Here is a 25931-nt window from a genome sequence, read left to right on the forward strand (position 1 = left end):
ATCAGGTAGATTGCAGATCTCCATGTCTTTGGGATTTGCTAGTGGAAAATTATTGTGATCTTTTGGTAGTGACATGTTTTCTTGATTTTTTTTATGTTACCTGAAGTTTTGCATTGCTGTCTTTGAATTTGAAGTAGCAGTCACCTCTTCCAGTCTTTAATAACTGCCCTCTCCAATGTATCCCAACTTGCATTTTTTTGTTCCAGTGGTATGCTGGCACTTCTCTGCTGGAAACCTGGATTTCCACAAAGGCTCTCTCGTCTGTGGGTGATTGTCTAAGACAGTGTTTTCCAGGGGTTCCCTGGACGTTGCTAAGAGTGGCTGGAGCCAGTTCATGGGCCATGCAGGGTCCACAGCTGGGCTGTGGTCTGTATGTCTGTTACCACTTGGGTGGGCAGGACTCTTCCCAGGTCCCTTGGTTTATGGTGCTGGATCCTGCAACTGCCACAAAGCCACTTTTGTCTGTGGATAGATGCCAAATTGTTGCTGGTGGTGGAGGGATACTATGAGGTACCTATTTTTCAGCCCTGATGCTGACATGACCCCAACATGTGGGTCTTTAAAAGTAAAAACCCTTGTATATTTCATCCTATCAAATAATGCAAGTAACATTATGTTTTTCCTTTCACTGTGAGCTTAATCCAATTTAATGCTTTGTTAATATTATTATGGTGTATTTTCTTTGTCCTTTAATGTTACTCTTTCTATTTATTTTTTAATCTCTTTTATAGAAAATTAATTACCAATGCAAAGATTTTATGTAAAAAACAATAGGTTTAGGTAGTCTTTGGATTTTAAGTATTTAATATTTGCCTGAAAAGAATCGTTTGTTTTTTCAGGGCTACAAAGGAAACATCTAATGAAAAGAACAAGGTAGAGTAAAAAACTAATTATAAAAAATATTATCCTGTAGTAAAAAATTACTTTGTGAAAGGTATAGTGGAAAAATAGAAAATCTTCCTTTGTTGTAGAAATATTTACTTTGAAAAAATAATTTAGAAACACTGTTGATAAGATTATCCCTTTGATAAAAATCTGTTCTTTTAAGAAGTATCTGTGTTTTTGCTTTAATAAAGAGATATTTATCACCTCTGTACACTTAGTATATTTTATAAGTATTTTGGGGACATTGTGAAATAGTATTTTTTATTTGTAGGTCAAAGAGCAAATTAATTCTATGGATGACCTTGATGACTTAACTCAGTCATCTGAAACAGCTTTTGAGGATTGCCAGATGCTTTACTCTAATTATAAGAATTTCATGTTGCTAATAGAACAACTTGGCATGGAGTGTAAAGGTAGGACCATGGTATAAATATGTATATTTATATGTATATTTTTGTGTATACTGTTGTAATATTTTGTAGAATTCACCAGTGTAGCCATTTGGACCTGGAATTTTCTTTGTGGGAAGGTCTTTAAGTAGGACTTTAGTTTCTTTTTTAGATATAGGGCTATTTAGTTTATTTGTTCTTTCTTTTTTTTTTTTTTTTTTTTTTGCGGTATGCAGGCCTCTCACTGCTGTGGCCTCTCCCGTTGCGGAGCACAGGCTCCGATGTGCAGGTTCAGCGGCCATGGCTCATGGGCCCAGCCGCTCCATGGCATGTGGGATCTTCCTGGACCCGGGCACGAACCCGTGTCCCCTGCATCGGCAGGTGGACTCTCAACCCCTGTGCCACCAGGGAAGCCCTACTTGTTCTTTCTTGATTGAGCTTTGGTATTTTCCCTCTTTCAAGGAATTTACCTACTTCATCTGAGTTGTCAAATTTATTTACATAATGTTCATAATATTACTCTGTCAGTCTTTTAATATCTATAGAATCTGTAGTAATTTCTCATTACTCATTTCTGTGAAATTGGTAATTTGTGCCTTCTCTCTCTCTTTTTTTTTTCATTATCAGCCTGGCTAGAGGTTTATCACTTTTATTCATCTTCTGAACATATTTGGTTTCACGGGTTTTTTAAAATTTTATTTATTTATTTTTGGCTCTGTTGGGTCTTCGTTGCTGTGCTCAGGCTTTCTCTAGTTGCGGCAAGCGGGGGCTACTCTTCATTCAGTGTGTGGGCTTCTCATTGCTGTGGCTTCTCTTGTGGTGGAACATGGGTTCTAGGTATATGGGCTTCAGTAGTTGTGGCATGCGGGCTCAGTAGTTGTGGCATGCGGGCTCAGTAGTTGTGGCTTGCAGATGGTAGAATGCAGGCTCAGTAGTTTTGGCACACAGGCTTAGTTGCTCTGCGGTATGTGGCATCTTCCTGGACCAGGGATCAAACCCGTGTCCCTTGCATTGGCAGGTGGATTCTTAACCATTGTGCCACCAGGGAGTCCCTCATTGATTTTTCCATGTCTTTTTTGTTTTGTTTGTTTTGTTTTTTCTCATTGATTTTTTTCTTTGATGTTTTTTATTTCCTTTCTTCTGCTTGCTTTGGGTTTACTTTGCTCTTTTTTAAAAAAATATTTATTTATTTATTTTATTTTTGGCTGCGTTAGGTCTTTGTAGCAGCACGTGGGATCTTTTGTTGCACTGCATGGGCTTCTCTCTCTAGTTGTGGCGTGTGGGCTCAGTATTTGTGACACTCCAAATGGGGTGTGGGCTCCAGCGTGTTTGGGCTCTGTAGTTGCGGCATGCTGGCTCTCTAGTTGTGGCTTGCGTGTTCAGTCGTTGCAGTGGGCGGGCTTAGTTGCCCCATGGCATGTGGGGTTTTAGTCCCCCGACCAGGGATCGAACCCGTATCCCCTGGATTGGAAGGCAGATCCTTAACCACCGAACCATGAGGGAAGTCCCCTAATTTACTCTTTTTCTGGATTTTTATGTTGGAAGCCAAGGTCATTGATTTGAGACCTTCTTTTCTAATATAGACATTCAGTGCTATAAATTTTCATGCAAGTAAGCAGCATTCCACAAATTGTAATATATTATGTTTTCATTTTTATTCAGTTCAAAATACTTTGTAATTCCTCTTTTCATTGCCTCTTTAATCCAAGGATTATTTAGATGTGTGTTATTTAGTTTTCGAATATTGGAGTATTTTCCAGAAATATTTTTGTTCTTCATTTCCAGTTTGATTGCTTTGTGGTCAGAGAACATACTTTGTATGACTTAAATCCTTTTGACTTACTCCTTTATTTTATAACCCAGGATATAGTCTTCTTTTGGTAAGTGTTCCATGGCTACTTGAAAAGAATCGTGATGTTCAAGTCTACAGTATCCTTGATGATTTTCTGCCTGCTCTTTCTATCACTTACTCATTGAGGTGTATTGAAATCTCAGATTGTAATTGTGGATTTGTCTATTTTTCTTTGCAGTTCTCTCAAGTTTTGCTTCATATATTTTGAAGTTACTAGGCACATAAACGTTTAGGGTTGTTATGCTTCTTATTAATTGACACTCTTATCATTATGAAATGACCTTGTTTATTGCTGATAATGTTTTTTGCTCTGAAGTCTACTTTGTTTGGTATTAATATAGCCAGTCTAGCTTAGCTTTGTTTTGTCACATGTTAGTGTGGTATATCTTATTTCTAACCTTATTGCAAATTTATGTCTGTATGTTTAAAGTGCATTTCTTATAGGTGGCATACAGTTGGGTCTTGCTTTTTGATCCAGTCTGACAATCTGCTTTTTCTTAAATATTTATTTATTTATTTATTTATTTATTTTTGGCTGCGTTGGGTCTTCATTGCTGCGCACAGGCTTTCTCTTGTTACTGCGAGTGGAGGCTACCCTTCATTGTGGTGCACAGGCTTCTCATTGCGGTGGCTTCTCTTGCTGTGGAGCACAGGCTGTAGGCCCATGGGCTTCAGTAATTGTGGCATGTGGGCTCAGTCGTTGTGGCGCATGGGTTTAGTTGCTCCATGACGTGTGGGAGGACCAGGGCTCAAACCTGTGTCTCCTGCATTGGCAGGTGGGTTCCTGACCACTGCGCCACCAGTGAAGTCCCTGACAATCTGCTTTTTAATTGAGGTTTTCAGACCATTTTCACTTAATGTGATTATTGATACAGTAGGTATGAATCTGTCATTATGCTGTTTGATTTCTGTTTATCCCATCTGTTCTTTGTTCCCCTTTTCTTTTTCTGCCATCTTTTAGATTAATCAAGTAATTTTTATGATGTAGCTTTATTTTTTTGTTTTTTTGGTTTATTAACTGTAACTCTTTTGTTTCACTATTTTAGTGGTTGCTTTAGGGTTTACGGTATTTTACTTAGGGTTATCACAGTCCACCTTCAAGTAATATTGTACCACATCATATATAGGATAAGAATATTACAAAATAGTTTACTGCCACTTCTTCTCTCCTTGCCAGATCCTCCTGGATCTGTGGGATTGTAGTTTTCATTAAGTTTAGAAAGTTGTTGGCCATTCTTTTCTTCAAATATTTTTTTTTCTGTTTCTTTCCTCCACCTCTTTGGGGCATTGTATATTTAGCCACTTGAATTCCTGGTCAGGGAATTAAGGTCCCGCATGCTGTGTGGCATGGCCAAAAAAAAAATGTATTTGTTTTGTTATGGATGAGTGAAGGTGAAAATGCACAGTGCTTTTTTTTTTTTTAATTTATTTATTTATTTATTTTTGGCTGTGTTGGGTCTTCCTTTCTGTGCGAGGGCTTTCTCTAGTTGTGGCAAGTGGGGGCCACTCTTCATCGCGGTGCGCGGGCCTCTCACTGTCGCGGCCTCTCTTGTTGCGGAGCACAGGCTCCAGACGCGCAGGCTCAGTAGTTGTGGCTCACGGGCTTAGTTGCTCCATGGCATGTGGGGTCTTCCCAGCCCAGGGCTCGAACCCGTGTCCCCTGCATTGGCAGGCAGATTCTCAACCACTGCGCCACCAGTGAAGCCCCTGCACAGTGCTTTTATACATAAAAATTACTCATATATTTTATTTCTATCTTGTTTATTCCTAATGCAGATTCTGTTAGCTTATTGAAAATTCAGGATGCAGTTCTTTCATATGAAAGATTAGTAGAACTTAAAAAAGATCACTGTGAACTACTTACAGGAAAAAACAACAAAATGGAAAGTAAGGTTACTGGGCTACCAAAGGAGCTATCAGAAACAAAAGAAATGAAATCACAGTTAGAGCATCAAAAAGTGGAGTGGGAACAAGAGCTCTGCAGCTTGAGGTATTGAACATCTTGGTTTTAAAGAAATATTTGAACTGTTTTTATTTACTGTAATACTACAGATGTGTATTTACTTTAATACTACGGGAAGTTTTATACCTGCTAACTTACCTGCTGGGATTTTACATTGGAGAAAACTTCGTTAGTATTGTGGAGTATGAAATTCTTGGAAATAATACAGCAAGTTCTTAACAGTGGATACTTCTACTAATAATTTAATGTATATATTTACAAATCATCATTTTCATGACCATACAGAAGTCCTCCATACGAAGCCTCATTTTTTTTGTAATATCTTTTTTTAATTTTATTTTTTTATACAGCAGGTTCTTATTAGTTATCCATTTTATACATATTAGTGTATACATGTCAATCCCAAGCTCCAAGTTCATCCCACCCTCCTTCTTTCCCCCCTTGGTGTCTATACATTTGTTCTCTACATCTGTGTCTCTAGTTCTGCCTTGCAAACCAGTTTACCTGTACCATTTTTCTAGATTCCACATATATGCGTTAATATGCGTATTTGTTTTTCTCTTTCTGACTTACTTCACTCTGTATGACAGTCCCTAGATCCAACCACGTCTCAACAAGTGACCCAATTTCGTTCCTTTTTATGGCTGAGTAATACTCCATTGTATATATGTGCCACATCTTTATCCATTCGTCTGTTGATGGGCATTTACATTGCTTCCATGACCTGGCTATTGTAAATAGTGCTTCAATGAACATTGGGGTGCTTGTGTCTTTTTGAATTATGGTCATTATTTGTTTAGCAAATGGAATGTTAGTTATTTTTCATTTTTCTGTATTTAATGCTACAAGGAATGTCTCTTCTATAAATTCATTTCTACATTTCTGATTATTTATTTGGAATAAATTCTTTAATATTGTGTTATTTGGTTAAAGTATGAGAACTTTTTAAAAAGGTCTTTGATCCATGTTTCTAAATTGTTCTCCAGAAAGTTTATATTTCTTTACACTCCCACCCACAGAAGTATGAAATGGCCATTTTTCTGAAGACAAAATTTTTAAAAACATTTATGTAGTTTTATTCTTAACATATGCATGGATGAAATAAAAGGTAAAAATGGAAGGTGATTACTGATTAGTTTATTCAATATCTCTTTCATACAGAGATAAAATTAGTTCACAGATTTGTGCTGAAAGCACAAAATACTCTCTATTTAATTAATTAATATGGATCCTGCCTTACGGGATTTAAAATTATTTATTAAATAGATAATAAACAACAAGTTGAAAAGGTTACAAAAGTAGAAACATAACAAGTGTGGGGCAACAGATATTAGACTCCCTAGCCTAGTCTTGGATTACAGTGTCTGAAGATATATGTTCTGTAAAAGGCATCTGCAGATTTTATCTGGCACTGTGAGTCATTTAGGGGTACCTGTAGTATTTTATGAAGTTGAAATTTTATTTCTAGTGAACTTATAAACTTGTTTCTAAACAACAGCTTCTCTTTTTAACTAGTAACTAAATTATCTGTCCTAAAGGAGGAGTAATTATGACAGTGTGGAAAACAGGGTAATTTTCGGCCTAACTTCACTGAATAATTTCAAAATTTCTTTCCTACACTATTCACCAGAGTTACTCTTGACTAAAACTTACTTAACTGGCAGAATGTTTTTTCATTGCTACCTTTCAAGTGTATATATCTTTATGAAGAGATTGAAGTGAGGAATTAAAAATATGAGACCTAGAAAGGAAAAAAAAAACTGGAGAACAGAAATTTCATTAGGATACTAAATCAGCAGGTGAAGAGCCAGATCATAAAATGAACTTTTTATTTTCTAACAAAACACATTTTAAGGTAAGCATATTTAACTGCAGATTCACCCTAAAACAAGAAAAAAAGAAGAGAAGAAATGCTGACAGGTTATATGAAAAAATTAGGGAGCAGTTAAGAAGAAAAGAAGAGCAATACAGTAAAGAAGTTGAAATGAAACAACAACTTGAACTCAGTCTCAGAGCACTAGACATGGAACTGAGGACTGTGAGAAATAATCTGAATCAGGTAAGTTAATCTTTGGTGAAAATTTCAAATTTCCAACAGTATTTCCTCAGTATTATTTGTAATATCTCTTTGATTTAATATATATTATTTAGGTTTAAAACAAATAAAAAGTGTTATCTCATCCTAAATATGAACTATGACATTTATAGCTTAAATTATTAATTTCTTGCCATTCTTAGCTTCTAATACATGCTCTGTGTATGTTTTCTGAATGGAGGAATGGAAGGTAAATTGAACTTAATGATTAACATAATGATTGCCATTTTTGGTCCATTCGAAAGTAATATTCTTAATTCCAATCCATGTGTTAATTTTGGCTTTTCTATGTTAAAATACAGGGTAAATTGCCTTGAGACTGCGATGGAACTAGTTAAATGCTTTGTAAAAAGATTTTCTTTCACAATACTATATCTCCCTGTATTTTTGCTCTGTGATAAGTTTAGCAGTCATTTAAATTAAAATCTTAAGTTATTCATGTGGGATAAATATCCTTGTGTTTATTTTAAAAGGCTACTTCCTTTTAACAGTTTTTTTTTAAATTCTGCTCTTAAGCTTTTGACTTTTTTTTTTAATGGTATGAGACCAAAAACCTCATGAAATGTGTCTCCAGGTTGTAGAAGAGCGAAATGACGCTCTGAGGCAGCTTTCTCGAGAGCAGAATGCCAGAATTTTACAAGATGGAATCCTGACCAGTCACTTTGCCAAACAAAAGGAGATAGAAATGACTAATAAGGAAATGAATTCTGAGGTATTTTCTTTAATCATTTTCAAATATTTGTGTGTATGTATCTGTATATGTATATATTTTAAAAACCAATACTATACATCACAGACAGTGTAGAGGATATTTAAAACCTATTTAAGTATATTTTGGGGAAGGGGTTGACGTTTCTTGTCCATTGGATATTTAATATTTTTAATTCAAACATAATTGAATTATATTTGATTAAATTTAATTCAAGTAGTATTTTTAATTTAAATCCATTTGTCTCCAACAGTCAAGGAGTGACATACAATAGCCTCATCCAAGGAGAGGCTTTTAATATTTTCCATAGGAACTGATGAACTTTTCATAATCTGAAAACTATTGCTACCATCTAGAAAAGTCTGCACCCTGATGGCGGTTTAGGCAGGGAAGACCATGTGTGCTCCACCAACGACCACACTACCCGACCAAATCCCAGCACTGAATACGTTCTTGCCCTCTGCTTTGGAGTGAACATGTCAATCACTATGCACCTCATCATTTTCAGTGTCTAAATCAGAGTCTGTTCTTGGCTTCACTGTCATTTCTTTAACCAGTACCCCATCAATGACATTTTCACATCACTTACAATTTTTCAGTATCGTAAAAGCTGCAACATTAGTTGTAAAAAGATTTTTTTGTGTGTGTTTGTGGTACGTGGGCCTCTCACTGTTGTAGCCTGTCCCATTGCGGAGCACAGACGCTGGACGCGCAGGCTCAGCGGCCATAGCTCACGGGCGCAGCCGCTCCGCGGCATGTGGAATCTTCCCAGACCGGGGCATGAACCCGTGTCCCCTGCATTGGCAGGTGGACTCTAAACCACTGCGCCACTGGGGAAGCCCGTAAAAACATTTTTGAGCACTTAAAAAAAATTATTTCCTTAGAATAAACTTACAAAATTAACAAAAAAAAAAGAGAAAACCCCCAAACAAACAAACAAAACAACATTATGGTTTTTGGCAGTGATTTCACTTCCTTGATAGATTAATAGAGAGGTTAGTTTATCCCTTCCACTGATGGTAAGGAGGAAAGGTATAGCCGGTTCAGAGACCGTCTTTTGGATGTCATTCTTCTACTTGTGAGAAAATTAACACTTTGCTCCATGTGGTGTCCTATTTCAGTACAAGGAACTTTTGAAAATAGTGATAGATATGCCATAATATTTATTTAGTGATAATTTATTGATAAGTATTTTATTTTTAGTGAAACAGTTCATTGTATTTCCCCCTACCTTATTATTTTAAGCATTATGAAGAGAGAATAAAAGTTATTGCAGCAGCGAATAATCTCACGGTTTTCTAAGATCTCTATAAATTTTACCTTATTTACCACTAGTGTATGCACCATAGTGAAATATAAGGCTCATTTCATATTTATATGTTTGTACTAGAGAACTAGCTGTGGTTTGGTGTAAGAGGACTCATAGTAAAGTCAGAAGACCTACAGAAAAGCCTGCAGCTTGCTTGTATTTTTGACTTCCTCATTTCCAGGACTGTCATAGCTAAATGAGTTAATTGATGTTTGTAGAAGTGCTTAGTACAGTTATCAGTAGATGTGATTCTTGTAACTGACTATAAAAATATTAGAAACGTAGAATATTTATGGAATATTCTCAGGACTATATAAATATTAGAAACATAGAATATTTATGGAATAGTCTCAGGAAAAAAAAATTTTAGGAAATTTAATCTGTCAAAATATATACAGAGCTACGGCTTTTACTATGGGGTAGCTGTATAGGTTAGATAGCAGACGTAATTTTTTTTTAAGCTAGCAGGTGGTATTTTATTTTATTTTTTGTTGAAGTATAGTTGATTTACAATACTGTGTTATTTTCAGTTATACAGCACAGTGATTCAGTTATACACACACACACACACACACACACACACATATATATATATATATACCTTTATAGATTCTTTTTCCAAATATTGAGTGTAGTTCCCTGTGCTACACAGTAGGTCATTGTGGGTTATCTGTATTTTATATAGTAGTGTGTATATATTAATCCCAACCTCCTAATGAATCCCTCCCCCTCTTTCCCCTTCAGTAACCATAAGTTTGTTTTCTACGTCTGTGAGTCTCTTTCTGTATTGTAAATAAGTTTATTTGTATCATTTTTTTAGATTCCATGTATAAGCGATATCATATGATATTTGTCTTTCTGTCTGGCTTACTTCGCTCAGAATGATAGTCTTTAGGTCCATCCATGTTGCTGCAAATGGCATTATTTCATTCTGTTTTTATGGCAGAGTAGTATTCCACTGTATAAATATATCACATCAGATGCAATTTTTAAGTATAGTCAGATTTATTAATCTTTTATTTTAAGCCTTCTGGGTTTGTTATAATTTAGAGAAAGGCCTTTCCAATTCTGAGCTTCTTAAAAATTCTCCTGTGGTTTGTTTTTTACTTTCATGGATTCATTGTCTTCAATTAAATTTTTGAACTTTTGAAGATTTCTGCTTGTAAGAAGTCTGAGGTTTGTATCCAACCTTATTTTTTCCAGTTGGATATCCACTTATTGCAGCCTTTTCATTGTATCAACATATAGGTTAGTCTTTCAGACGAAATCATGAAATGTCAATTTATTGAGTACTAGCTAAAAATCTCCTTTATTTCACTTAGGTGTCCGATAGCCCTGAAAAAGAAAAAGGTCTGTTACATAAAAACCACATGTTGCAGGATGAAGTTGCCATGCTAAGACTGGAAATCGACACAATAAAATGTCAGAACCAGGAAAAGGAAAAGAAATATGTTGAGGACATTGAAATTGTAAAAGAAAAGAATGATGATCTTCAAAACACAATAAAACTGAATGAGGAAACATTAACAAAGACAATATTCCAATATAGTGGACAGCTTAATGTTCTGACAGCTGAGAATACAATGCTAGACTCTAAGCTGGAGAATGAAAAACAAAGCAAAGAAAGACTGGAAACAGAAGTGGAATCCTACCGTTCTAGACTGGCTGCTACCATACATGATCACCATCAAAGTCAGACATCAAAAAGAGACCTGGAACTTGCCTTCCAGAGAGCAAGAGATGAGTGGTTACGCTTGCAGGGCAAAATGAATTTTGATGTGTCTAACCTGAAAGATAACAATGAGATGCTTTCCCAGCAACTTTCTAAAGCTGAAAGTAAATTCAGTAGCCTAAAAACCAAGTTCCATCACATGAGGGATGCTCTCAGAGAAAAGACTTTGGTGTTAGAACGTGTACAGAGAGACCTAAGCCAAGCACAGTGTCAAAAGAAGGAACTTGAACACATGTATCAAAGCGAACAAGGCAAAGTGAATAAATACATTGGAAAGCAGGAATCCTTAGAAGAGAGATTATCTCAACTCCAGAGTGAAAACATATTGCTCAGACAGCAACTGGATGATGCGCAAAACAAAGCCGACAGTAGAGAGAAGACAGTAATTAACATCCAAGACCAGTTTCAGGAGATTGTGAAAAAACTTCAAGCTGAAAGTGAAAAACAAGGTCTGATGCTGGAGGAAAGGAACAAGGAGTTAATCAATGAATGTAATCATTTAAAAGAGAGAATGTATCAGTATGAAAATGAGAAAACAGAAAGAGAAGTAAGTATCCAAGAAGAGAAATAATTCTCAGACTTCCTGAAAGAAAATTCAAAGTGATTTTGATTATGGCTAAATGTTGAATCTAGTTGAATAGAAATAATATATAGACTATAAATCTATAGACTGTAAATCAGCCTAAAAGCATACCTTGTATCCAGCAAATAAAGAATTAGACCTGAGAGGTGCTTTACTTTGAGTAGAGACATTGTGTCACCTATGAAATTTTAAGAGATTAAGTTATAAATTGTTAATGGGTATAGACAGGTATTAGTAATTTACTCTTCTACTGCTAAGCTAATAATTTTAATCTTTTTGTCACCACATTTTAGTATCATGAGGAAGCAGATAAATGAAACGCTCAGATCTAAAATGAATTATTTTGAAATTAAGGTTCAGTTGTGTGTATTACCTTGACAGTCAATTCCAGATTTCCCAAATGAACTGATGTGTCGATGCCATATCTCATAGTACTTTTCCTTCAGTAGCTTGTCATAACTTTTTAGTTGGTATAATTTTATTTTTATTCATGTCAATTTGAATTAATTTGGGAAATAGTTCAGCCTCAAACCATGTATTCTTATGACCTCTCAACTCTTTAAAGGCATCTACTTTTCATTAAATCATAATTTGGGATTAAAGTAGTGAGCTTTAGCAAAACTATGCTTGATTTAATCTTCCCACTTCTATTTATAATTTACTTGGAACATTTTTACAAATAATTTGCTCATAATTCTCATTTCAAGGCTCAGTTACTATCATTTGGATATAAATCTGTCCAATACAAAGAGAATTGTAGCTCTCTGTGACTTATTAATTTGGCACTGGACTCCCATTTTCAGACTAGTGAGGGGTGGCAGATTCATGAGTAGCAGGAATAGGGTGTGGGACAGGGTCATAGGGGCTGCTATCGGGAGGCAGAGGGAGGCCCTGAAGGTCTCATTTTAATTCTAGGAATTAAAATGGGAATGACCTCATTTTAATTCTGAGATAGGAATCTATTGAGCACTGGATTGAATATGTGAGGATCTCTGAAGTTAATGGAAGCCTCCAGTAGAGAAGAGGGAAGATGTTCCCACCACTCGTCCCACCTACACACCCATTTCTTTCTGAGGCTTGAGGAGGTCCTCAAGCTCAGCAAATTGATTGGGAAGGTCGGGGAGTGGATAGTGGGACTGAATCCATTGTCTAAGTAACTTAATAGCGATAAGGCCGGAGGGTAACACCTTCTGTGTCTTAAACCAAATTCAGTGAGCAGGAAGGTGCACATACAAGGAGAAGGAGACAAATTGATGTCTCTGGTGATAGTTTTCAAAGTACATAGGTTGGAGTTATCTATTATTAACATAACTTAATAATAAGGTAATTTATAAAATCAGTGACAGAGTATCTTATTAGGCACTTGTGAGACAACTTCAACAAGAACTGGCTGATACCCTAAAAAAGCAAACTATGTCAGAGGCTTCACTGGAGGCCACGTCACGTTATCGTACTAATTTAGAAGATGATGCACAGGATTTAAAGAAAAAATTACGTCAAGTCACAAGTCAGGTATGTATGAAATTTAACGTGTCAATACTTAATGTATAGGATAAAGTGTTTTAGGACACTAATTTTCATGGATGGCTTTCTTTTGTATTTTTGTTACAAGTAAATTTATTACAATTTTGTTATCTTTATAATGCACTTGTTTCTTAAACTCTGACTTTCATCCTGCCGTTTGCATTATATATTTTTTCTTACAATATTTACCCTTAGGAAAGTTGAGAATTGTGCGTGATTCCTCACAGAAGTTGAGAGACTTTTTTTTTCTATTAAACAGTATTTTTTAGTGATATCTCTACTACCATGATGAAGCAAGCCAGATAAAATCAGAGGATAATGTTTAATGGAATGTTCCATAAAATTGTCTTTTTTCATCTTCACTTTCATGAATGGATGTAGTATCTGTGTGTATTTATTTCATGGATTTCAGAATAACGTGTGCAGAAAGGTCATTATACAAACCAGTTGAAGTTAGGCATTGCCTTCATTTTCTTTTCATTTTAGATATATTGTAAAAGCGTAGAGATACTCAGATCATGTGTAGTATGTACACCCAAAATAGAAAATTAAGAAAATTATCTAGATCCTGCCATTGTATTTTTAAGAAAACTATTGAGATAATTCACATATCATATAATTCACCCATTTAAAATGTGTAGTTCAATCTCTCCGTGTATATTCAGAGAGTCGTGCACTTGGCATCAATTATAGAGCATCTCCATCACCCCCAAAGGAAAACCCTGCATCCCTTAGCCATCACCCATGGCCCCCATCTCCCTCAGCTCCGGCAACCACCAGTCTAATCTCTGTCTCTGTAGATGTGCCTATTCTGGGTATTTCATATAAATGGAATGACACGGTATGTGGTCCTTTGTGATTAGCTTTTCTCACTTGACGTAACATTTTCGAGGTTCATCCATGTTATAGCGCATATCAGTACTTCCATTTCTGTTTATTGTCGAACAGCACGTTATGTGGCTAAGCCGTTCATCCATTCATCAGTTGATGGGCCTTTGGGTTATTTCCACCTTTGGGCTGTTAATAATGCTGCTGTGAACAGTCATTTACAAGTTACTGTGTGGACATAATTTTTATCTCCCTGCTGTTGGGTTTTATCCTCTGAGTTAATTGGCTGATTTCACCTTTTCTTGGCCTTTACTCATGCTGTCCTTTCTGTCTTTACAGTTTCTTTCCCTCCTGCCTAATCCTCCATTTATTCAGACCTGGCCCCCAGTCTTCTCCATGAAGCTCTCTCTCTGACTGTCCTAGCTCTCATTGACCCTGTCATCTAGTCTGTGAAGAACACTTTAGCCCTTAATTTTACACTGTTTTAATTTTTTTCATGAGAGAGAATCTCGTCTAAGTATAAATTTGTCTAACAGGGAATATTTATTGATATGCACGGCACCTGTCTTGCATAAATTGAAAATATTTTAGCTTAACAGTTGCTAGGATACAATTAAGTACTTTATACCATACCAATAACTTTTTCTTGGAGATATTGATATAATCTTTTATTAAAATGTATTTTAAGCAATTAAATATACAATTAAAAGCTCTTAATCTAATAGAGGAGAATTGTTCAATTAAATGCTCTTTTTTTTTTCCCCCTCACTCTGGAAAAAAAATCTAAATTTGCCTTCCTTCATTATGCAGCCAGAACTGGGGATTTTCACATTGATAGCATTTCACCAACTGTAAAGCTCTGTGGATAGCTTCTCCAATATCCATACCACATAACCTTAATTTTCTCATCCGAGTGCTTTCTAGACATAACCAGTTGCTGGGAGTGAATTGATTCAGAACTTTGATTTAGCAGTAGGGTGATATTTCCATGCCAGTGAGTTAACCCTTCCTCTGATGGTCATGTAAGTTATGTACCACTCAATCCAGGAGGTGCTATTTGCATATTAGTCCATGATCACTGCCCACTGAGTAGTACAGAGAGGAAGTAAGTTATAAATTATTATAAGTGGAAAAAAGGACTAGTGGAATCAGTGAAAGTTTTTGAAGTACTGGGCACATACATTCTGGTCCTCATGCTCCCTGTTTACTGCCAATTTCAATGGTATGGGGAATGATTTCAGTGTGACTTGTACAGGAGACCACTTCTGTTGGCATGCCATCTGCCTAAAATATCAAATTGTTTAGAACATAAAGTACAGCAATAGTAATAATTCTGATTGTAAACACTTAGCATGTACTATGTGCCACGTACTTTTCTAAATACGTTATGTATACCCCCCAGCCAATTTAATCTCCCCGACATCCCAGTGAGGTCAGTGCTATTATTATCTTCATTTTACGGCTGGAGAAACTGAGACACAGAAAATTTAAGTAATTTGCTCAAGGACATACAGCAAATAAGTGGTGGAATTGGGACTCAGACCCACGCATTCTGGCTCCTGTGTAGATACTACCTCTCACACTAGTCCCTGAAGCATCTGGTTGTCACCAACAGTAGTGTGTAGTGTGAACGTTCATAATCACTGAAAGAGCTGTGGTCATTCACATATGTGGATATTTAAAATTATAGTTGGTATAGAGCGTGGAGTAAAAAATAGAAATGTCTTTCCCCATTTGGCCAATTTATAAATTTGTGTATTTATTTGATAAAATATAATTTAAAGCATGAATGATGTTGTGGTTTAGTACGAGAAGTCAGTAACTTGTAAAGGGCCAGATAGTAAATATTTTAGGCTTTGTGGTTCACAAGGTGTCTGTTGTAGCAACTCAACTCTGCTGTTGCAGCAGGAAAGTAGCCATAAACAATATGCAGATGAAAGACATAAAAACAGATGATGGCGGATTTGCTAGATTATCAGTAATTTAAAAAAAACTTTTCTCCTTTTAGTTGCAAGAAGCACAGGATCGGTGTACAGAGGCCATGAGATGTGCTGAGAAGACGCAGGATCACATCCAAAAGTACAATTTAAAGCAGCACAGAAAATAACTTAAGTATAAGTATAGAGCAGATAAGCAGTATAGTATAAGAATTATATCAGTTATGACAATAAATACATCATTGTAAAGCTGGGTAAACATTTCAGCTTTGAGCTATTTTGAAATGCATAATTTTTCTCCATTATTTCTAAATTTTCCACATTATCCACAGAACACAACTAGAAAACGGCACAATTGCCAAATCATCTACTTTTCAAAATTCTAAGAATGTATGTAATTGAACCTGCAGGTGTTTGTTCAGAAACTGTGTGGTATTTTAAAATCTATGTGTGAGAGTAATTATTTTAAAATATGCATTTTAGGCTTGAAATTGAAAATGCCAAGTTAAAAGCTACAGTCAAAAAGCAAGCGGACAAAATTGAAGAGCTTCAGAAAAACCTGTTAAGTACAAGTTCAGTAAGTCAATCTCTTAATTTCTGTCATGCTGAAAAGGAATTTTAATTTTTTTACTAGTAATACATAAGAATATTTTGGACAATATGAAAAGTCTCATTGATAAAAGAGTTTATTTTTATATTGATACTACTTGCTACTGGTAGCATAATTCCTCTTTATAGAGGAAGTTGACTGAAATAATAAAATTGATTTTTATAGTAAGACTTTAATTAAAAAGATGGTGACAGTCCAAAAGCAATATTTTATATATACCACATTTTGTTTATTCATTCATCTGTCAATGAACACTGTGATTTTTCCACCTTCTGGCTATTGTCAATAATGCTGCTATGAACAGTGGTACACAAATATCTGTTTGAGTCCAGAAATTTGAGTAATGATTTGATCTAGAATTCTGAACTTCCCTTGTAATCTAAACCCTCCAGTGCTATTTTGAGAATGAATTACTTTTAATGTTGTAGTTCATTTTCTTTATCAAGAGGGAATACGAGGTCACTATGCAAGCATTTTTCTGAAAGGAATGTATTTTTTTCCTTTCTTGGATTTTATTTTACTTTATTTTTTAAAGATTTTTTTGATGTGGACCATTCTTCAAGTCTTAATTGAATTTGATACAATACTGCTTCTGTTTTATGTTTTGGTTTTTTGGCCAGGAGGCATGTGGGATCTTAACTCCCTGACCAGGGATCAAACTTCCTGCATTGGAAGGCAAAGTCTTAACCACTGGACCTCCAGGGAAGTCCCCCTTTTTTCTTTAAAAAAAGAAAAGAGATGCCAGTGAAAAAGCAGAAATGGCTGCTCAATCAGGGCCTTACATAGTAACAGGTGCTCCTAGCATGGCAAGTTCAGGAACAATTTTTCTCCCAGACACTTGAGTTAATCAGCCTTTCAAAGGTGTAACAGCCAGTCTCAGAAAAGACTGATGTGTAATCCAGGGTTCCAATTTATCAATGTATAGTGAAAGCTATATAATTATTTACCAAGCAGAAAGGAATTCTCCTGCCATTTATACTCTCCTTTGTAGGGAAGCTACCTATGATTTAAAAATCAGAAGATTCTATTGTGAACCCTAAGTTGGAGGGATGAGGTAGATGTGCCTATCAACTCGTTTCTTTCCATCACAATAGTTAGATTCATGCAGTGTCATTATACAGATATACCTGTCAGGGGGACTAGAACATTCTATTGACTGGCCCTTCTTGTGTTCAAAGAAACATTGAAAATTATTTTTTCTAGACTTGATATGCATTAGTCACATTGTATTAGCATACTTTTCATACGAGTGACAACACAATATGTTGACAAAAGGAGTCTCATGTGAATGAGAGTGCCAGATGTCCCCTTACATTGTCAAACACATCTATTCGGGTATCAGAAATTGAAAATTTTGTAAGGATACCCCACACTGATTAAGCGTATTAAAAAAATAATGAGGGATTTTCTGTAGATTCCTATAGAAATGAGTTAGGATTATGACATAGAATTATTGGCCACTTTAAGGTCTACACAAATCAAAAATTTAATGAGACAGCTTTTCACCAACTCAGTCAGTAGCCCTGGCTTCTCCTAAAGTTCTCATCTCAGGAATCCCCAGGCCAGAGCCAACCTGAGTTAAGATATATGGTCAACACAGTGTTGAGATGAAGAATCTGGGCTGGGAAGAAGAGAGAGCTCTAGCTGACTCAAGACTCCAAATAATATAGTTGAGTATTTACCTGAAAGGAGTGTCAGAAGACTTCCATAAGGTCAGGTCTCTATGGAGTAGGAAATCATTCAAAAGAAAACAAGGGCAGGGACTTCCCTGGTGCAGTGGTTAGGAATCCACCTGCCAATGCATTGGACATGGGTTTGATCCCTGGTCCGGGAAGATCCCACATGCCGGGGAGCCACTAAGCCCGTGCACCACAACTACTGAGCCTGCACTCTAGAGCCTGCGAGCCACAACTACTGAGCCCATGTGCTGCAACTACTGCAGCCCACGTTCCTAGAGCCTGTGCTCTGCAACAAGAGAAGCCACTGCAGTGAGAAGCCCACGCACCACAGTGAAGAGAAGCCCCCACTCACCTCAACTAGAAAAAGCCCGCACGCAGCAACGCAGATCCAATGCAGCCAAAAAAAGAAGAAGAAAACAAGGACAAATAATTGATAATCTGATCCTTGTGAAAAACTTTCGCATTGTAAAAGAAAATAAAGACAAAGTATGCTGGTCAACATCCTAAGGGTGAGGGTGCCCCCCAAGATTAGAAAATAACACTACACTCAAAGTAACACCAATAAGAATAAATGTAAAGTGTCCAAGAATAGCTCTGTACAAGGATAATCCACACTGAGTAATGGCTCATGAGTGTGGCTGAGGATGTTGTCTATGAGGAGCAAGAAGGGGGAGAGAAAAGTACAGGTGATCTCAGCAAAGGGGTCAAGGCTGGAAAGGTAGGTTAGGGAATCTGGTACGAAGCCTTGAGATGTAAGGAGCCCTGAGAGAATTTAGAAAGAGGATTAGAAAGGGTCAAGGACTGAACATCAAGGGTTACTGTCATTCAGACTGAGGTGGGCTCAGAGGAGCAGAGGCAGAGTGTGGTCATGTTCGCGGTTGCTGCTGAGAAGTGAAGCAGGGTAAGGACTGAAGAAGAAACGGTTCTTGATGACCCTCAAAACTTTTAGTGGAGTTACAAGATTGAAAGTCAATTTAGTGTAAAAGAAGAGAATAAGTGATGAAAGATGAATTATGGATGAGACCGTGCGTTAAAGAATGTAAGGGTCCCAGGCTTCCCTAGTAGCGCAGTGGTTAAGAATCCACCTGCCAATGCAGGGGACACGGGTTCGAGCCTTGGTCCGGGAAGATCCCACGTGCCGCAGAGCAACTAAGCCTGTGCGCCACAACTACTGAGCCTGCGCTCTAGAGCCCGCAAGCCACAACTACTGAGCCCAAGTGCCTAGAGCTCATGCTCTGCAACAAGAGAAGTCACTGCAATGAGAAGCCCACGCACCACAACGAAGAGTAGCCCCTGCTCACCACAAGTAGAGAAAGCCTGCACGCAGCAACAAAGACCCAACACAGCCAAAAATAAATAAATAAAATTAATTAATTAATTTAAAAAAAGAATGTAAGAGTCCAGTAGCGGGAGTGAGGGAGAAAAAGGATGAGAGAAAAAGCTACAAGAATCAAGAAGAAGTTACATTTTTTTTTTTATGCGGTACGCGGGCCTCTCACTGTTGCGGCCTCTCCCGTTGTGGAGCACAGGCTCCGGTCGCGCAGCCTCAGCGGCCATGGCTCACGGGCCCAGCCACTCCAAGGCATGTGGGATCTTCCCGTACCGGGGCACGAACCCGTGTCCCTTGCATCAGCAGTCAGACTCTCAAACACTGCGCCACCAGAGAAGCCCGAAGTTACATTTTTATTTAGTGTACAGAAAACTTAAACTTTATTTAAAGAGAAGAATGGCTAATAGAAATGGAGAAATTGTAACCTGTGGAAGAATGCTTACAGAGAATGAAAGGCTTTATCTTGTGTGGGAATTTTTCAAAGATTATATTAGTAAGATGTGATTTAACAAAACCTGGAATATCTTAAACCATTGATGAAAATGTTTCTAGGGCATCTTTAGAAACTAAAACGTAAATATAACCACTCTTTAAAAAAATTTCATTAACGTGTAAAAACCTCTGGGTTATTTATTTACTTATTTATTTATTATTATTATTATTATTTGGTTGCTCCAAGTCTTGGTTGCAGCAGGCGGGCTCCCCAGTTGCAGCAGGTGTGCTCCTTAGTTGTGGCATGCAACCTCTTAGTTGCGGCCTGCATGTGGGATCTAGTTCTCTGACTAAGGATTGAACCCAGGCCCCCTGCATTGGGAGCATGGAGTCTTATCCACCATGCCACCAGGGAAGTCCCAAAACGTCTGTTTTTAACAAATAAATTTTGGCAATTTAAATTCTAGAAAAATGATGAAATGCTGAAAATGAAAAATCAATATAAGCTGTTTCAAGAAAAGTCATTATTTTTGAAATCTGTCCTTATTGGCATCAGGTTTATAAACTGTGTTTCACTATAAACGTATATTACTCATGAACTCATGAGAAGTAATATTTTTAAGAAAGAAGAGTAAGTCTCTAGGTTTTAAAAAATAATTAATTTTTTTTGAGGATGAAAAGGAGCAATTAAAGAAATATATTGAGTTAAAACAGTCTCTGGAATATAGTTTGGATCAAGTAATGAAGAAAAATACTGAATTAGAAAAAGAGATTACTGGGTAAGATTTTAATATTTCTGATAATTTCAACAATTAATTGATTTAACTATAATTTTGTTTTATTAAAACCTTAGATACAAATTCATTTTATATGTGTATATTCATACTTAAACAAATCATCCATCCTATTTAAAAGTTTACTTTAGAAACTCACAGCACAATCTGAAACTGTTTTGAGTGCCCCAGTGTTACAGTTCCTCTTTAATGATTTCTAAAACAATAACAATAGTGTGCCTTGCATATAGTAATGTCACTCTGCTCTTCATCATCTACCTTGAATTTTTATGTCTGCAAGATATCTTTGCTCTTTTTGGGTAATCCTGCCCTCTTTTAGTTGTGTTCTTCCCCTTCAGCGTTCAAGTATTTTAATATCTAAAAACCTATTTGTGTCACTGTTTAACAACATCAAAAACTATCTTGATTTTGCTTATGTTTTCTTTCTGCTCTAAAAGTTTAGTTCTAAAATATACATACAAAAACATATGTATGACTTAAAGAATAATAAAATTAATGTTCATGTTTTGACCACTCAGATTATAAAAAAAAGATTGAGTGTTTCCCAATGTCTGTGATGCCTCCACATGGCTTCCTTTCTGGTTATTTGCTGAGCACAGTTTGCCCTCAGCATCCACAGATTCAGCCAACCTCAGATTGAAGGTATTCAGGGGGAAAAAAATTCCAGAAAGTTCCCAAAAGCAAAACTTGGATTGGCCTCAGGTGGCAACTATTTCCATAGAATTTATTTACATTGTATTTATAACTATTTACATAGCACTTACCTTGTATTAGGTATTATAAGTGATCTAGAGATGATTTAAAGTATACAGGAGTATGTGCTTAGGAGGACTTGAGCATCTGTGGATTTTGGTATTGTACTTATGGTTCTTCCCTGATTCTCATAAGTATTTTTCTCTCATTTAATTTTCTCTACATTGCTTGGCATTTTGTTAACATTGTGCTGGGCAAGATTTCTAGATCTCTTAAAACAGCTTGAAGAGACTGGTACACATTCTCTCTCTGCTGATTTCCTTTTTTATGAAGCTCAGCCTGGTTTTCTTCTCCATCAGCTCAGACTCCAAAGATTGTTCTTTCTTGTTTCTTTTTCTATTTTGAGTGAGTGAGTGTCGATGATTTTTTGTGTGTTATTTCTTTGCTTCTTGTAGAGGCTGTGGTCAGTAGGTACCAAAATGTCTTTTTGTGTCTTTTCAAAACATTCATATATGATATGCTCTTCTTCTTCAGCTTGGATACTGATGTCTGGTTTATAACTAGTATTTAATAATAAGTTAGTATTTCATATTAACATGCTAAAAATGGATACTAATAACAGCTTCCTTATAAGAACTGTATAATATATGTATACACATACTATATTAACTCTTTACTTAGCATGTGTCATAAAATTTTTCTTCATATTATTTACCTAAGATTATAAGTTAGTTATTATGCTTTCAAACCATATTAGATTAGAACAGATGAGAAAGGATTATAATTTATAGAGTTTATTTTATATGATAGAACATATATCTGTTTAAATAGTTATTAATTATCTACTCTTAAAGAACTTGACTTATTCATTCTATGCATTTCTACAGACTTAAGAAACTCTTAAAAATGCCAAGAAGGAAGTTAAATGAATATGAAAATGGAGAGCTTAGTTTCCATGGAGATTTAAAAACCAGTCAAAGTGAAATGGATATTCAGATTAATATGCTAAAACATAAGGTAATTTTTAATCAGTTTTGGGACCGAAAAGCCACTTAATTGGGGGAAATATAAATCACTCCATGCTTTGAGCAGTGAAACATAGATTTGTCTCTTAATTTTTTAGACTTGATACCAGTAAAAAAGACAGCTTTTTCCTATATAATTTTTCCATAAAAAGGGCGCACTGTTGACTGTTTGTGTCTTGAACCATGGCTAGTGATCTGAAGCTGAGCAGCACACCAGTACCCCAAAGCATCCATTATTTTTTGGTGACAGCTTTATTGAAATATAATGAACATACCATGCAGTCCACTCATTTAAACTGTACAATTCAGTGACTTTTAGTATATTCAAAGAGTTATACAGTTATCACCACAGTCAGTTTTACACCGTTTTCATCACCCTGAAAAGAAACCCTATACTTTTTAGCCATCACCCTGTGCCAGTTTTCCCTTCCTCATATTCCCAGCCCTAATACCACGACTGTACTCCCTGTTTCTATAGATTTGCCTATTTTGGATATTTCATGTCAGTGGAATCACAGAATATGGAGTCCTTTGTGACTGCCTTCTTTCATTCAGCATAATATTTTTAAGGTACATCTGTTTTGTAGCATGGATCAATACTTTATTTCTTTTTATTGCTGAATAATATTCATTTGTATGGACATACCACATTTTATTTATCCATTCATCAGTTGATGGACCTTTGGGTGGTTTCCACTTTTTTGGCTATTGTTAATAATGCTGCTATGAACATTCATGTCCAAGTTTCGGTGTGAACACATTTTTTTCATTTCTTTTTGGAATATACTTATGAATGGAATTGCTGTATCATATGGTAACCCTGTTTAAACTTTTGAGGAACTGCCGTACTGTTTTCCAGAGTGGCTGCACCATTTTACATTTTTATCCAAAGTGTGTAAGCATTCCAGTTTCTCTACATGCCCGCCAACACTTGTCATTACCCGTCTTTCTGATTATAGCCATCCTAGTAGGTGTGAAGTGGCATCTCATTGTGGTTTTGATTTGCGTTTCGCTGTTGACTCATAAGGTTGAGGCACTTTTCATGTGCTTATTGTCTATCTGTGTATCTTCTTTGAAGAACTGTCTATTCAACTTCTTGCCCATTTTTAAGTTGGATTGTCTTTTTATTATTGAATTGTAAGAGTTCTTTTTGTATCCTAGATACAAATCTTCGATGGGATATAGGATTTTCAAGTATTTTCTCTCATTCAGGAGCTTGCCCTTTCCCCTTCTTGATGGTGTCCTTCAAAACACGGAAGTCTTTAATATTGATGAAGTTCAGTTAGTCGATTTTTGTTTTTTGGTGTCATATCTAAGAATTGCCAAATCCAGTCATGAAGATAAACACCTGTGTTTTCTTCTAAGAATTTTGTAGTTTTAGCTCTTGCATATTGACTTAATTTCTACATATGGTATGAGGTAGAGGTCTAATTTTATTCTTTTGTATGTGGATATTCTGCTGTCCCAGTACCATTTGTTAAAAAGACTATTCTTGTCTCATTCAATTATTTGGCACTCTTACAATCAGTTGGCCGTAAATGTGGGGCTTTCCTTTTAGATCCTCAATGGTAACGCATTGATCTATATGTCTGTCCTATGCCAGTATCAAGTCAGATTTTATGAGAATTCTTTCTTCGTCATCTTGCATCTTACCAGTTGTTTTATGTAATAATAAAAAGTCAGTGTAGTGGAATGTCTTTAACTCTACTTCCGTGGAGGTTTTTTGCCTCTTGAAGGAGCCTGTGGCCAGCTTATGCCTCACTGACCCCATGACACAATGGGAAGTAGGTTTACAAAGGTAAAGTCCATTCCTTTTTTTCTCCCTCCATTCAGACCTTTAGTCTCTCACCCAGTGCCTCCCACTTCACTCCAGTTTCCATCAAATCTTGGTCACGAGATCTGCTGACTTCGTCTGCTATCTGCTTCATTATGTTTAGCTCATTATAATTCATAGACTCATCCATAGGTTTCACCACCTAGGAGAAGATTAAGTCTGGGCTGTCAGCTTTCCTCGTTGGAAGTCTCTCTAAGCCATCATGTTGCAATTCACAATTAAATCATCTTTTGATGTGGTTCTTGTGTATAACACTCGTGCTGATCTTGTTCTTGACATAGATCCTGCATTCTCAGAAACCACAGTTCCCTGTATCTACCTTCTTTGATTGAAAAAGAAAGAGATGCATAGCTGTACTTTATAGCTTAACACATAATGAATAGAATAACTATTTCAACACATCCAAAGAAAGGTTTTTAAGAGTATAGCTGTTAAAAACCAGGTAGGGCTTCTCTGGTGGTGCAGTGGTTAAGAATCTGCCTGCCAATGCAGGGGACAATGGTTCGAGCCCAGATCCGGGAAGATCCCACATGCCATGGAGCAACTAAGCCCATGCACCACAACTACTGAGCCTGCACTCTAGAGCCCGCAAGCCACAGCTGTGGAACCTGTGTGCCACAACTACTGAAGCCCATGCACCTAGAACCCGTGTTCCACAACAAGAGAAGCCACCGTAATGAGAAGCCTGTGCACCTCAACAAAGAGTAGCCCCTGCTCGCCGCAACTAGAGAAAGCCTGTGCACAGCAACGAAGACCCAACACAGCCAAAAATAAATAAAATAAATAAAATAATTTTTTTTAAAAAGGTAATAATTTATCTGGGACAAATAATCGATTAGTAATTTGAATTTCAAAATTTCAAAGCCAGTTTGTATGATATAGAGAAGCACTGTGGTACAATGTAAAAATGAGATATCCTACCTTCCCTTACAAACAAGCTTTAAGTAAGGTAAAGGAAAAATTGTATTTAATTATATACTGCCAAAGGACATTCCATTTGTTTTACTACTGAGAAGATTAAAAATGCTTCCATGATGTTTTATTTCCTCTCTGAGGAAAGGACAATGAAGATTGAGTCCTAGATTAATAAATATTCAAAGTTGCCTATCCCTTAGAATTTCAGTTAATTGAGATGAGGTGAAAAAGTCTGATTTTGGTAATTAAACTGACGATTTCTAGTTGTTTTTCAACTATTATACTTCATATGTCTCCGTACTTACCAATCTTCCTTATCTTCAAACTTGAGGGGAAATTCTGAAGAGGCATACCTGCCTATTTGTAAGAAATTGTAAGTGAAGGGAACCTGCCCAAAACTTCCTCCTGAATAGTTCTTAGGTCTTTCTTCTAGTTATCTGCTTCTTCTCATCAGCATTGTTTGTCATTTTAAATTAATCTCAACATTTATTAGATTCCAGTTTATAGGAAACCAATTTCTACTGTGTCTAAGTTATGTTTCTTATTATCTCTTTTTTTTCATCCACTTTTCTATCTGTTTTTTCCTAAAAATCTCCTCAAAGTTTAGTAGCTGAAATAAGCAATGTTTATTTTGTTCACAATCTATACTTGGGAAAAGCATAGCCAGGACAGCTGGCCTCTCTTCCCGTCAGTTGGAACACCTACCCTGAACACCTAGGCTCTCTTTGTGGCCTGAGCTTCCTCACAACATGGGGCTGGGTTCCAAGGTTAAGAGCCAGGCAGAAGCCGTGTTGCCTTGTCTAACCTTGCCTT

At 36.4% G+C, this 25931-nt stretch overlaps 1 protein-coding gene across 9 annotated transcripts in view; it reads left to right on the forward strand.

The window, feature by feature from the left end:
- The window catches only part of LOC308614817 (ankyrin repeat domain-containing protein 26-like), a 165322-nt gene that overhangs the window by 126199 nt on the left and 13192 nt on the right, over window positions 1-25931 (forward strand). For 3 of the 9 annotated variants that reach the window (XM_081229572.1, XM_081229575.1, XM_081229574.1), the window contains exons 34-44: window positions 840-873; window positions 1157-1298; window positions 4903-5116; window positions 6965-7148; window positions 7759-7896; window positions 10525-11481; window positions 12877-13029; window positions 15878-15948; window positions 16290-16383; window positions 20530-20636; window positions 22232-22361. In XM_081229572.1, the coding sequence (XP_081085698.1) occupies window positions 840-873; window positions 1157-1298; window positions 4903-5116; window positions 6965-7148; window positions 7759-7896; window positions 10525-11481; window positions 12877-13029; window positions 15878-15948; window positions 16290-16383; window positions 20530-20636; window positions 22232-22361 (2224 nt within the window). Of the gene's footprint in view, window positions 1-839; window positions 874-1156; window positions 1299-4902; window positions 5117-6964; window positions 7149-7758; window positions 7897-10524; window positions 11482-12876; window positions 13030-15877; window positions 15949-16289; window positions 16384-20529; window positions 20637-22231; window positions 22362-25931 lie in introns of those variants that run through there. The other 6 variants (XM_081229573.1, XM_081229576.1, XM_081229578.1 and 3 more) reach the window with 4 other exon arrangements.

The sequence above is a fragment of the Mesoplodon bidens genome (genome assembly GCF_964165515.1).
Source record: "Mesoplodon bidens genome assembly, chromosome: 3".
NCBI classification, from domain to species: Eukaryota; Metazoa; Chordata; class Mammalia; order Artiodactyla; family Ziphiidae; genus Mesoplodon; species Mesoplodon bidens.